Source organism: Phoca vitulina, unplaced genomic scaffold (genome assembly GCF_004348235.1).
Source record: "Phoca vitulina isolate PV1807 unplaced genomic scaffold, GSC_HSeal_1.0 scaffold2, whole genome shotgun sequence".
Lineage (NCBI taxonomy): Eukaryota > Metazoa > Chordata > Mammalia > Carnivora > Phocidae > Phoca > Phoca vitulina.
Window position 1 is genome coordinate 77,384,040 of NW_022589705.1, and position 13,149 is coordinate 77,397,188.

At 58.4% G+C, this 13,149-nt stretch overlaps 1 protein-coding gene across 7 annotated transcripts in view; it reads left to right on the top strand.

The window, feature by feature from the left end:
- The window catches only part of COL16A1 (collagen type XVI alpha 1 chain), a 53,179-nt gene that overhangs the window by 11,550 nt on the left and 28,480 nt on the right, over positions 1-13,149 (top strand). For all 7 annotated transcript variants that reach the window (XR_004297613.1, XM_032389289.1, XM_032389265.1 and 4 more), the window contains 29 exons: positions 60-86; positions 652-687; positions 1,716-1,742; positions 2,774-2,836; positions 3,107-3,148; positions 3,274-3,318; positions 3,418-3,453; positions 3,833-3,895; positions 4,254-4,298; positions 4,384-4,479; positions 4,657-4,695; positions 5,318-5,362; positions 5,531-5,566; positions 5,707-5,817; positions 6,225-6,260; positions 6,487-6,522; positions 6,606-6,716; positions 7,060-7,104; positions 8,838-8,873; positions 9,032-9,076; positions 9,385-9,516; positions 10,237-10,272; positions 10,451-10,558; positions 10,874-10,996; positions 11,104-11,157; positions 11,369-11,410; positions 11,750-11,785; positions 11,880-11,933; positions 12,107-12,175. Coding sequence is in view for 6 of the 7 variants with exons in the window: in XM_032389289.1 (XP_032245180.1) it covers positions 60-86; positions 652-687; positions 1,716-1,742; positions 2,774-2,836; positions 3,107-3,148; positions 3,274-3,318; positions 3,418-3,453; positions 3,833-3,895; positions 4,254-4,298; positions 4,384-4,479; positions 4,657-4,695; positions 5,318-5,362; positions 5,531-5,566; positions 5,707-5,817; positions 6,225-6,260; positions 6,487-6,522; positions 6,606-6,716; positions 7,060-7,104; positions 8,838-8,873; positions 9,032-9,076; positions 9,385-9,516; positions 10,237-10,272; positions 10,451-10,558; positions 10,874-10,996; positions 11,104-11,157; positions 11,369-11,410; positions 11,750-11,785; positions 11,880-11,933; positions 12,107-12,175 (1,674 nt within the window). In the remaining variant the exon portion in view is untranslated. The remainder of the gene's footprint in view (positions 1-59; positions 87-651; positions 688-1,715; positions 1,743-2,773; positions 2,837-3,106; positions 3,149-3,273; positions 3,319-3,417; positions 3,454-3,832; positions 3,896-4,253; positions 4,299-4,383; positions 4,480-4,656; positions 4,696-5,317; positions 5,363-5,530; positions 5,567-5,706; positions 5,818-6,224; positions 6,261-6,486; positions 6,523-6,605; positions 6,717-7,059; positions 7,105-8,837; positions 8,874-9,031; positions 9,077-9,384; positions 9,517-10,236; positions 10,273-10,450; positions 10,559-10,873; positions 10,997-11,103; positions 11,158-11,368; positions 11,411-11,749; positions 11,786-11,879; positions 11,934-12,106; positions 12,176-13,149) is intronic.

Genomic DNA, 13,149 nt, shown 5'->3' on the forward strand with positions numbered 1-13,149 from the left:
GGAAGCAGGGCTTCGAAGCCTCTGCTTCCTGCCCATTACCATGCCCTCCCTCTTCCCAGGCCCATCAGGAGACAGCAGCCGACGAGGTAAGCCTCCCATCTAGACTGGCAAAAAGAGCTTGGTTGAGGAGGTGCCAACATGGACCCTTTGGACAGGCTTTGTGGCACCGGAGCCCGCGCATGGGGGTTTGGGATGACTACGCAGCTCCCAGCATTCCTTCAGGGCTCAATGCTGGGCCCGGTCTGCCTGCTGCCTCTCCTTGGGTGGGTGGGGGGGCGGGTGTTAGTCCTGGACACTCCTGCTGAGTTGGCAGCAAATGGCTACGGGCATCATGGGAAGAATCCAGGCCTTGGCTGTGGGACCGCAGATCCTGGGCCTCACTCTGCCCCCACATGCTGTGTGACCCAGATCCCACTGCTCTGCCTCTCTGGGCTTCAGTTTCCTCATGTGAGGAATGGCTTGGCACTGGGTTGCTGGGAGTTGAGGGATGAGGCTTGTTTGGTAGGATTCCTATCTTCCTGCTCCCTTGGACTTCACTCAGGACACACATGACGTTCTGTGTGCTCGCTGTGTGTATGCAGGGGGAATGGGGTGGGGAGGGCTGGTCCTGGGCTCTCAGAACTGACCTCCTGGCCCATTCTTCCCTTGCAGTGCCCACCCTGTGTCCATGGTGCCCAGGAAAGCAATGTGAGTGAATAGAGGGTGTGCAGGGTGGGGTGGGCGGGGGCGGGGAGTGGGCTAGTTGGCTTCCTGGTTAAGGACAAGTGGGCCTTTGTGTTCTTATCACACTCCCTCCCTGCACATCCCCCAGAGCTGGGCTTGACTCCCACCCTATCCCCACCACGGGCTGCATGGAAGGAAGCCTCACGCCTTGTGATCCGGGCAATGTATTGCGATCCAGGGTGGAATGGGGACAGGGTGGTGGCTGGTGGGACCAGAACCTTGGTTGCTAATCCCAGCTTTTCACTACCCACAAGGACTCGGGGCTGCTCTGTTTGAAAGCTTCCCATATCGCCTTGGAGGCCTTGAGAAGGGGAAGGCTGACTCAGGGTGACACAGCCCAGCACTGGCCCCCAAACCCATGTTGGCTCAGGACTTCCCCTCCTATGCCCCTCTAGCTAGCTGGCTCCGGTCTGGCCTCCCTTTGGGGGTCCAGAAGGACAAGGGAGAGGGCTCGGTGCGAGCACAGCTAGTACCCAAATGTGCCTCTTCCGTGGGCAGCGGAAGTCACTACTTTCCCATAGCCTGACCTTCTGAACTGACATGCCACGTTAGTTCATAAAGGGCACAACCCCGGGTGCCCTCAGCTCCAAGTCCCCTGACCTTGGGGGACACAGGAAGTGCCCCCTCTGCTGCCTGGCCCTCTTTCCATCTAGCCCCCCACCAAATGTGGTAAAGCTGATGGTCCCCACTTATGCAGGGGTTACCATGGCAACTGAGCAGCCCCGTAATCCTAACAACCAGCGGGTGGAGCTAGCTAAAGCCAGGCGGTTTAGAGAAGATAGGTTTGACCCCTCTGCAAGTCTGACAGCGTCAGGTTATGAAGTCAGCATGCTGGGTGGCCTTGGAGGCAGAGCTGTTGGTCCGCTGGGGGTCTTGGATTCAGGCTGTTGGTCTTGCCACCATGCTGTGTGGCCCTGGCTTAATTGCTTGCCTTCTCTGTGCCCTTGTTTTTTTCTCCGTCTCTGAGATATAATGCTCTCTTCGCCTCCCAGGTCACAATTGGTCCCTCTGGACCCAAGGTGAGTCCAAGATGGAGAACAGGACAGTCTTTCCCTCTTTGGCAGTCCCAGCCTGTCCCACAGCATGTGGCCCCATGGCTGTGTGTTTCTATCAGGGCTACCCAGCTCTGTATGTGTGGGGGGTGACTAGGGGTGTGTGTTGGAGACAGTCGGGGGTTGTGTGTGTCGAAGGGTGTTAAGAGCGCCCCTTTTCTGAGTCCTACTGTGCATCGGGCTTTGGGCCTCCCGTTGCACATCTATCACCTTCCCGCCCCTCAAGCATCCTGCAGGCCGGATACTCTCATTTTATTTCAGAAAAACCCGAGAGCCAGCTGTGCCCCCCATGTGGGACGGGGGGTGTCGGAGTGATTGTGTGGGGGTCTGGCTGTGTGCCTCCTGGGACACATGTTCACATGTGTGTGGCCCCCTGGGGTGGGGGGCATGAGCCCTTGTCCCGGTGGGCCCGACAGGACCACCGAGCCTGTGAGTGATGGGGCGGGCGGCACGCGTGTAAATGTGGGACTGTGTGCTTGTGCGCGCCCGAGAGTACATAACACAGCTCCTGGGGCTGCCTTCATGTCCCATCTCTTCCTCACCACACCCCCCTGAGGTCCCATTTTATTGATGAAGACACTAAGTCTCAGAGAGGTGACATGACTTGCCCTAAGTGGTGGGGCAGGATTTGAACTAAGGCAGCCTAACACTCACCAACATGGGTTCTGTCATCCCACATGTGTGTATCCGTGCACACGTGTCCATGTGCCCCTGGGTGAGCTGCGTGTGAGCTCGCGTGCTTTGATAGGGGTGTGGGGAAAGTACCCTCTTTGTGAGACTGTAGATTTGCCAAATATAGCCTCTTGGGGTGGGAGGGCCATATGGATGAATGCATATGGAATCCATATGCTGTGTGCATGGTTGGGGGTTGGGGCAGGCTGTGCTCATTTACACACCCGTGCGTAGGGGTTGGGTAGAGAAGACAGACTGGGGAGACCTTCCTCAGGTCACCCATGTGCTCCCCCTGGTCCCAGCCCCCGTTTTGATCTCGTCCACAGGGAGGGAAAGGTGAGCGAGGCCTGCCTGGCCCATCAGGCCCCAAGGGAGAGAAGGGAGCCCGGGTAAGTGCCCCAGCCGGGCCCACTGCAGGGCCCTGCCAAGCTGTGCCCCCCGGGGGGGGGGGCTGACATGTGAACCATCCCATCCGCTCAGCCAAACCCCTGCAGCCTGGCCCATATGGGGGATGATGGGTAGGGTCTTTCTAGGAGTTAGTAAATGGTAGCCTCTATTTTTTAGGGGTACCTAGAAGATGACCAGTGGGACTGTGGGACTCTTGAGCCTATCCTTCTCAAAACAGGGTCCCACCCTGATCCCTCGTTCCCTCCCCTTAGGGCAGTGACTGTGTCCGAATCTCCCCGGATGCCCCACTTCAGGTAAGACCTGGAAGCAAGGCCTACTTCAAGGCCAATATGGGGTCAGCCCCTGGGGAAGGGGCTGTGCCCTTGGCAGCCCATGAGGGGACCCTGGGACCATCTTAACACCTTCTCTCCCTGCTCAGTGTGCAGAAGGCCTGAAGGGAGAGAAGGGGGAGTCAGGAGCTTTGGTGAGTGTGGGACCGGGGTTAGGGCAGGGCAGTGGGGTCCTGGCCCAGCCTCTCCCTCCTTTCCTCACCCCTTCTGTTATGTACCCCCCCTTATCTCAGGGACCCTCAGGACTTCCGGGCTCTGCAGGCCAGAAGGTAATGGGCCTGGATTTGGAGGGGCAGGTGCCAGGGAAGTCTGTGGGCTCTTCAGACTTGAGGAAGTAGATGTCTAAAATCTTCTTGGAGGATGGAGGGCCCCGTCCCCACGGAAGACCCTCTGTCCCTCCCAGTCACCCTGCCCGGTCCAGATTCCCACCAGACCCAGAGGGAAATGCCACCGAGTCCCTGACAGAGGCCTGGCAGGCTCGGAGGTTCCTTCTGTCGTCCACCTTCCTGGAGTGACGGAAGCCTTTCAGTCTCAGGGGAGGCAGAAACTGGGGGTCTAGAAAGCAGTTGTCTGACCTCCCGATAGAGCTGCTTTGGTTCTTCCAGCCCCTTCTTTCAACCCCAGTCCCTTTACCTTTTCCTTCCCCAGGGCCAGAAAGGCGAGATGGGGGACGGAGGCGTCAAGGGCTCGCCGGGAAGGCCAGGCCGCGATGTACGGTGCTTGGGACCCTTCCTCACCACAACCCTGTGGTCCTCGGTGCAATGCTGGAATTAACCAGCAGAGTCCAACCCGCTAGCTTCGCTCAGACGGGAGAACAGAAACCCAGGGAGGGGGAGGCTGGGCCCCAGGAAGCAGAGCAAGGAGGGGACAGAAAAGAATCTGAACCCAGGCCCCCTGGCTCCCAGCCTAACAGCCCCTGGCCTCTAATGCCCTGATGGTGACACCTGATGACCTCGGGGCACAGGGGTGGAATCTGGCTTTGGGGAGGGGCACTGAGGGTGGGCAGTTTGCTGCTGCCCCAGGGAGGTGCCAGGCCTCAGGCTTTTCTTCTACCTCCATGACCCCACAGGGCCGGCCCGGGGAGATCTGCGTCATGGGGCCCAAAGGGCAGAAGGTGAGTTGTGGGTGTCTGTGGGATGGAGGGTGGGGGGTGGGGCTGAGGCGGCAGCTCTCTCACACCCACCTTATGTCTGTGCCAGGGAGACCCTGGCTTTGTTGGGCCTGAGGGGCTGGCAGGAGAGCCTGGGCGCCCTGGCCTCCCTGGGCCCCCTGGGATAGGACTTCCTGGGACCCCGGTGAGTACTCCTGGCCCCTCCTGTTGTTCTTTCCTCAGAGACCCTTCTCTTGCCTGCCAGGGCTGGGGGGATAAGGCTCGGTCCTGGGGGTCCTGGTTGGGGGGAAGGGGCTCCGGTAGGTCTCACCATGATGTGGGGCCCCTGGGAAGCCTCTACCTGATGCTGTTTCCACCTCAGGGGGACCCAGGCGGCCCGCCAGGTCCTAAGGGAGACAAGGTAAGCACAGGCAGGAGTGTGGGCCCTTGGGGGGGGCGGATTCCCTGCATGGTGGACGGAGAGAGAAGGGGACCCAGGGCAGCAGGTATGCATGGGGGGAAGGAGCCAGGCATTCAGCTGAGGAGGCTGGCTCAGCTCAGCCAGGCCCCTCACTGGGGAGTGTCCCCATCCCAGTGCTTGCCAACATGGGAGCCCTGGCTTGGGTTCCAGGCATGGGGACAGGTAAGCCTAAGTCTAGTCATGACCAGAAAGGCCACACCTGGAGGGCCCAAGCTCATTTTAGGGTCTTATGCCTCGATGAGCAGAAAGCCCTGGAAATGTCTGACTGTCTTGTCTGCTATGGTTCCTCTGGGGTCACCCGGATTCCTCTCAACCCGCTGCACCGGGAAGGGGTACACAGAGGCCTCATATTCGTCCCCCTGTGCAAGCAGAAGGGCTTGGGTTAGATGTGGAGAAGGCCGGACAGCAGGCGGGGGGTGCTTGCTGACCAAGCCGGCCAAGAGGAGACGGGAGATTTGGCTGAGATCGTACTGCCAATCCAGAGAAGGGACTGACGGGGATGGGGTGAATGGTCTGAGGCTGTGGCCAAGAGCCTCCCCCTTAACCCTTCTTCTGACCACAGGGCAGCTCGGGGGTACCAGGAAAGGAAGGTCCTGGTGGGAAACCTGTAAGTAAGCCCAGTCTGGAGGGGGAGGGGGGCTGCCGCCCACCATGCCCAGAGCTGCTCTACCAAGGCCTCCAGGGAGGGGGTGGCTAGGTCCTGGGGCCCTCCCTTGGCATACCAGTCCCTCTGGCTGGCACTGACCACTAACGTTCACTGCTTCTTCTCCAACAGGGGAAACCAGGGGTGCCGGGGCTGAAGGGAGAGAAGGTGAGATCCAGGCCGGGTTGCACCAGGATGGGGTGGGAGTGGGAGCCCTTCTCTGAAGGTGACACTGAGCATCAGGGGTGCTGGACCTTCTCTAGGAGACCCCTTGTTGGTCCACTCATGGTCTCTCCCTTCTGCTGTAGGGTGACCCCTGTGAAGTGTGCCCAACGCTGCCTGAAGGCTTCCAGAACTTCGTGGGGCTCCCTGGAAAGCCAGGACCCAAGGGGGAGCCAGGTGACCCTGCACCAGCCAAGGTGAGTGCCCAGGGTGGCCACTGAGGGGCTCCACAAAAAACCTGGGCATGTGATCCTGGAAAGGAGTTGGGTACTTGACAGAAGGACTGGGTACTTCTCTCGGCCATAGAGAGATTGTGGGCCGAGGGTCCTGGCTCTAGATGGGAGGGGGGCTAAACCATAGAGTTTAGGGCTGGGCTAGAAGGTCACCCAGGTCTCCATGGCTACCTCCTAGGGTTCTTGAGGAGGCTCCAAGATGCCTTTTGGGCAAGCTGGGGTGGAGCCAGCCCTTATAGTGAGTGGGGCTGTGCCTTCCTCCTGGGATTGGGTGTTGGTTGGGGGTGGAGGAAAGGAGTGGGCAGGACTGGGTTAGGATCCTGGCTCGACTCCCCACCCCACTCCACTCCCTCACCCACACTTTCTTTCAGGAGGGCCTGGGAGCTGTTGGATGGAAAGGTGATCGGGTAGGTACAGGAACTTTCTAGTAGGGTAGCTTAACCTGGCCTGATTTCCCCCATCTATTACATGGGTTGATGAGCCCCGGCTCTGGGTGCTGACCTTGAACCCCATAGGACCCCTGGGTATTTGAAGGGTTTGTGGTGTGTAACATTGCTGTCCTCACATATGGTTAGGAAGTTTGGGGTGCCCCAACAGGCCCAGTCTCAGCCCATAAACCTTTTCTCCCTGTAGGGAGACCCTGGCATCCAAGGCCCCAAAGGAGAGAAGGTAAGGGAACACTGGTCCCCTTGCTGCCCGCCCCTCCCCCCCAACTGCTGGGAGCTTTCCAATTCTTTCTCTTCCTTCTCCAGGGGGACTCCTGCTTGTCCTGCAGCTTAGCTGTAGGGGCCCAGCATCTTGGGCCCTCCACAGGGGCCAAAGGAGATGTGGGCCCCCCTGGCTTCGGTTTGCCTGGCCTCCCGGTGAGTGACTAGCCCGGCTCAGTCCAGCCCATCTTTGCCACCCTGGTGGCCTCCCTGGCTCCTCTGGCTCGGAGTCTCAAGGCAGAGACCAGGAAGGAGGCCCCGAAGCAGGTGTCCCAGGCCTGCAGCCTCGTTTCCCCCTCCATCCCTACACTGCCCCAGGCTGCTTGCCCTGGGGGCTCCCTCCGTGTAACAGAAGTAACCGCCTAGCTACCTGCAGTCATGGCATTTGTAATTCCAAGCTGGCTTCTCTTTCTGGGTGGACGCTGGGACCATGGAGTCTTGGGGGGGGGGGGGGGGGGGGGAGCGGAGGAGTCTCTAATTGTGACTTGTTGTCTTTCAGGGGAAAGTTGGGGCTCCAGGGCCAGCAGGGCTGAAAGGAGAGAAGGTGAGATCTGAGTTAGCTGTCAGGGACACCAGGGCTTTCTGGGCAGGGAGGCGGGAAATAGGGATGAGACAGATGAGAGATCAGATCCACAGTGAAAAAAAATTCATCGGTGCTTTGCAGATGGGAGTCAACGGACTGACTTGTGAGAGCCCTCGTGCTCTCCAAGAGAATTCCTTGGTGTTGTACTTTTATTTTATTGATCATCTAAGACAATTAGGCACACGTAAGATGACCTTTTAATAAAATAACCATGTTTAACTCTCCTTGACCACTTACCATGTGCCGGGCACTGTTCCAAGTGCTCGGGCATGTATTAACTTGTTTCACCCTCCTAAAAGCTGATGGGGGAGCTACTCCATTATTCTCGATTTATGGATGAAGAATTGGAGGCAGGGAGGGCCAAGTCAGTTCCCCAAGGTCACATGGCCATTTGGGTATAGGACCGGGATCTGAGCCTAGGAATCTGGCTCCAGAGGCTGTAATGTTTGTCACTCGGCCGGGTCACTCGATTTCGGTGCCCGTGTTCCCATTTGTATTTATGACTGCGGCTGAGACAAATGATGGCACTTCTCACACGAGGGCTTCTGTGCGTGGCCGAGCGTTCAGGGGTGACAAACACCGCCGCAGTGTATGTCCAGACCCCGCTCTGTCAAGCACACCACCCCTGGCATTTCTCCGACGAAGCTTTTGTACCCCCACCTCCGAGCGCCGGGACGCCCTGTCTCAGTACATGGCATGTCCCCAGCTCCTCCGGCCCCAAACCTGCAGCCTCCCAGATCCCCGCCTGCCCCACACCCTCGCCTCCATCTGACCTTCCACCAACGGCATCACTGTGGCGCCCCACTACCACCCCCCCCTCCACGAGCCACCACAGCCCGTCCGCGGCCCGTTTGTCGGCCGGCAGCTAACACGACGTGCCCTTGTAAAAAGAACTCGGGTTTCATTATTTCCCTGCTTAAAATCCTTCACCACTGACTCCGTAGCAACGTCCTGCTACGCCTGATGAGACCCCGGACGACCAGCCCCTGCCTGCCTGTCTGCTGGCTCTCCTCTCCCCGGTTCTCGGGCTTTAGATGTGTGGCCTCCTTCCACTCGGGACTGTGTCAAGGCCGCTCCCACCTCTTAGATTCTGAACTTGTGGCGCCCACCTTCTAGCACGTTCTTCTCTACTCTCCCCCCACTGCTTTTGCTGGCTGGCCTGATTCTCGCCTATCTGATAATAATCGTGCTCAACAATTCTCTGACCCCCTGTCCAAAGCGGCCTCCCCCGTCTCATCTCCCTGCCTGTTCCCTTTGTGGCACTCATCCCGGTTTACACCTGCTGTGACTTCATAAAGTTCTGGTTGTCCCCACAAGTGTGTAAACTCCACAAGGTGTTTATGTGCTGCTCACTGCATCCGACCAGCACCTTGGCCCTGCATGCTGTGTAGACGTCCAGCGAATAGCTGTCGGATGAATGAATGAATGATCTTTGTGTGCCGGGTGAAGGCTGAGTGTGGGGCTGGGATTCTGTGAAGTGAGGCCGGGGGCAGGAACCTGCCACAGACCCTCCTGGGAACCTTGGGGGAAATCCCCTTCCCTCTCTGGGCCTCAGTTTCCCTAGGCAGGACATGAGAGGGGTGGTCAGTCTAGAAGTCCTCACAGGTGGCTACTTTTGTGGTTTGTGGTTTGGGACTGACCCAGCACCTGTCATGCTGCCTCATTTTGACCCTATGTTCTCTGCTTTGCTCCAGGGGAATTTTGGGGAGGAAGGGCCAGCCGGCCGGCAGGTGAGTGTGCTCTGGGGAGGAAACATGGGAAGTGCTGCCTGCTGCCGGTGGGGGGCGGGGGGGCAACAGACCCAGACTGTGCACAGCATAGCCCAGGCAGGCAGGTGCCAGGCCTCACACATGTCTTGTTTTTTTCTTTTTTTTTTTTAATCACACAGGGCCCACGAGGGCCAGTGGGACCCACAGGCATCAAAGGAGAGAAGGTGAGTCTGGGGACGTTCTCCATGCTGCAGCCAGGGTGAACTTCCTCAGCACACACTTGCTCTAATTCCAGCCCATCGAGGCTCCCCACTGCCTGAGGGTAACATCTTGCTCCTTAGCATGGCGTTCAAGACCTTAATGACATCGCCCCCACCTTCATTTCTTACCTGTCCTCCCACAGTCTCTCCTGAGATATCCCTCGCCCAGCAGAGGTGCTGTGTCAGGGCCAGCTCGATTCCCCAGATCCCAGATCCCAAGCCTGACCTGGGATCCCGCCCCCCAACCCCGACCCTGTGTCCTTGCTTGGCAGGGGGAGCCTTGTGAGCCATGCCCAGCCCTGTCCAGGCCTCAGGATGGGGACAGCTACACGGTGACCTTGCCTGGCCCTCCTGGAGAGAAGGGAGAGCCTGGGCCTCCAGGCTTCAGCTTGCCGGGAAAACAGGTGGGTTCCTGCGTTGTGGCAGGCAGGGCTCGGGGGGGGGGGACCCCTGCCTGGGTCGCTTGGCTCCCTGGACAGCGGGGAGTAGGTGGGAGTGTGTGGAAGCATCAGTGCTTCTGTCCCCAGAGGAGCTTGGCTTCAGGGGCCTCAGCCCTTCCTCCTGGCAGGGCGCACAGAGCACCGACTTGGGACCAGACGGGCCTGGCTTCAAACTCCAGCGCTGCCTTTTTACTCACTCTTTGACTTGAGCAAGTTATTTTTCCTCTCCATGTCTCTGTTTCCTCCGCGTGGCGTTGTTGGAAAGCCTTGGGGTGCTGTGCGTGAAGCACCCCGCCGGCCGCAATAGGCATCCAGGAAGCGAAGGCTGCCACGGGCCCATTATTGTTACTGCTTCACTGAGAGCGGCAAGCGTGGGCATGGGGCCCGCTCTGTGCCGCGCGCTGCTTCCCCCGGCCCGGCGCGTCTAGCCTCACAGGGACCCTGCAGGGTAGAGGCCAGTGCCATTTTCATCATCCCCGTTGATGCATAAGGAAACCGAGTCACAGAGAGGTGAAGTAACTTGCTCATCTCTTCTCTGTATCTATACAGTATCGCTTCCCTAGAACGAGAGCAGGGATTGTGGTCTGTTTTGCATACTGCTGTATTCCCTGGGTCTAACACCGTGCTGGACACTTAGGGGTGTCCGCTGTGAGTGAATGGGTGCTAGAAATGCTTTCTCCCCAGGGCAAGGCTGGAGAGCGTGGACTGAAGGGGCAGAAGGTGAGAACCTTGTGGGCATGGGTGGGCACCACCTGTCTGATGAGCTTTCCACCTCGTTTTCCTGATTGCCCTGTGCCCTCTCTCCACTCCCTGTGCAGCCCCCAGCCCCAGCGAAGGGCTCCGAGTGCCTTTAGTTCCCAGGGCTGGGTCTGCCCTCCTTGACCCCTACTCCTTACAGGGTGACGCTGGCAATCCTGGAGATCCTGGAGTGCCAGGCACCACGGGGCAGCCGGGACTGTCGGGAGAGCCTGGGGTTCGGGGCCCCCTGGGCCCGAAAGGAGAAAAGGTCAGTCGGGCAGAGGGCATTTTGTTGCATGGACCAAAAGAAATCAGGCTGAGAGTTGATGAGGTGAAGGACGGCAGAGTCAGGCTGTGAGCCTTACAGGATACCAGAGTCACTGGGTGGGGACGCCTCAGGTCTTCTCCACGGCAGGGAGAAGAGCAAAGAGTGTCAGGGGCTGTCTTGATTTCCCAGACTGAGGTGGGCGCGGTGGAGGGGCAGAGCTCTTAGAGGGGCACAGGGCCTCCCTTTCCGAGGCCTCCTCGTGGCCCCGCTGTCAGCCCTGGCTCAGGGCTCCCGGCTGTGCCCATCTCTGACCAGGGTGATGGCTGCACTGCCTGCCCCAGCCTGCAGGAGGCAGTGATGAACATGGCGGGACTGCCTGGGAAGCCGGGCCCCAAAGGAGAGCAGGGCCCAGAAGGTGTGGGCCGGCCTGGTAAACCGGTGAGTTCTGGCTGCCTGCCCTCTGGTCTTTCCCTGCCTGAGCTTTGCCTTCTCTCCCACCTACACCCTTTCCCCTGCGGGACCCGTGGGCCACTTGTATCTTTTAGGGCCGGCCTGGTCTACCTGGAGTTCAAGGGCCCCCAGGACTGAAGGGCATCCAGGTATGTGTGCATATGGGGAACCTGGGCTGCAGGTGTGTGATGAGGGTAGGAGTGGGCAGATACATGGGGGCATAGGGCCTGGAGTGGGGAAGATGGGCTACAGAGTAGGGAGAAGGTGGAAGTAAGAAGGTTAAGGGGAAGAGTCTGGGGAAGGAGGTTTTAAGGGTGAGTGGGGAATCTCAAGCCAAGGATTGTCCCTCTGCCTCTTCAGGGAGAGCCCGGGCCTCCAGCAAAGGGAGTCCAAGGGCCCCAGGTGAGTTTTTAGCCTTACCTTTGCCTACCTGCCCCCCAGCCCTCCCAACACTTCCATTAGCCAGCTGCCCACTCCTGTCCATCCCCAAAACTACAGAGCCCTGCCTGCCCTCCAATGCTCAAGGGCACAGCTCTGGGGTAAGGAATTGGTCAGCAGCCCTAGCCTGCCATTACTTCTGTAGAGGCCCTTGCCTTGGCCCCCTGCCTCTCTCACCCTCACAGTCTTCCTGGGGAGCTCTCTCGAGTTTCGGCTGGTATATACCCCACCCCAGACCAGGTATGCCAGTGGGACAGGTTGGCTTGGGCAGCTGTGGCCCAGTCTGTGTTTTCTGGCTTGCAGGGGGAACCTGGAGTCCAGGGTTTGCCTGGCATTCAGGTACGTCTGCTTTGGGCCTAGAGGAGGCTGGGGGCGGTGGGGGGGAAGGGGCCGCTTTAGGATAAGGGTTAACTAACTGTGCTTCCATCTGCAGGGACTTCCAGGACCTCGGGGACCACCTGGACCCGTTGGAGAGAAGGGCGTCAAGGTGAGTCTCTGCCTCATCGGGCACTAGCCCTGTGGTGCTTTGGAGTGCCCTGGCTCAGGGGACAGGGGACAGGGGACCTGTGACATGCCCACCACAGGGCCACCCAAGACCTGGTCTGATGCATCCCACCTGCCTGATTGCCCCTGGTAGCCTCCGTGTCTTCTCTTCCCCAGGGGTCTCCGGGACTGAAAGGAGCTGCTGGGCCTATGGGGCCCCCTGGTGCCAATGTCTCTGGGCCTCCGGTAAGGGTCCTCTCTGCTCTGTGCTGGAGGCTTGCTGGGGCCAAGGCTCTTACTGCTGGGAAGAGGGCACAGGGCTGACCCCGCTGGGGCCTGGCAGAATGGGGGATGGGAGGAGAGAAGCCCAGCCTCCGAGAAAGAAGACCACACTGTCTGGACAGGGGCACCTGACTGATGACGTTACTGATCACCACCATTTTGGGAGCAGTGACTGCTGAGCCTGGTGCTAAGCTCTAGACCCACAGAGATCCGCTTAAACCTCCCAATAGCCCTGTAAGGGAATGGCTGTTATTGTCCCTGTTTCATAGATGAGGAAAGCTGAAGGCCAGAGACTGAGGCGGCAGAGTCAGAACTTGAACCCAGGTCTATGACTCAAAGCACGTATGTGAACTCACCCACCCCCACTTCAAATCTCAGGCCTTGGGGGATCTTCTAAATGAGTGCTGCCCCGTCGAACTATCCATGATGATGTTCTATTCTCCTCTGCCCGAGCCACATACGGTTATTGAGCACCCGAACTGTGGCCAGTGTAACTCAGGAGCTAAACTGTAAATTTCATTTAATTTTAATTAATTTAAATTTAAATAAGCACATGTGGCTATGGGCTACCCTACTGGACAGCACAGATCTCTCTAGACCAGCAATACTTCCAACCTCATTACCCTCAAAGACCTCTCTTTATGACTATCCCACCAATGAGCCCCATGCTTTAAAAGATGTGTCTATTGAACAAATCGCAGAGATTAAGTAATAATAAGTGCATTTCCTCATTTTCATTCATCAAATACCTGTATAATAGCTTCTGCTCCACACGAACCCACTAGAATTTTACAAGATGGTATAATTCTAGCCAAAATCAAAGAAATGCTACCTTTCAGCCGGCCTGTGCCATGCTGGGTCGTGGGCAAATGTGTAATTTTTCTTGGGCTTTTGGTAATGTGGAAAAGAGCCCAGTGAAAGAGACCTTTTCTATCTTT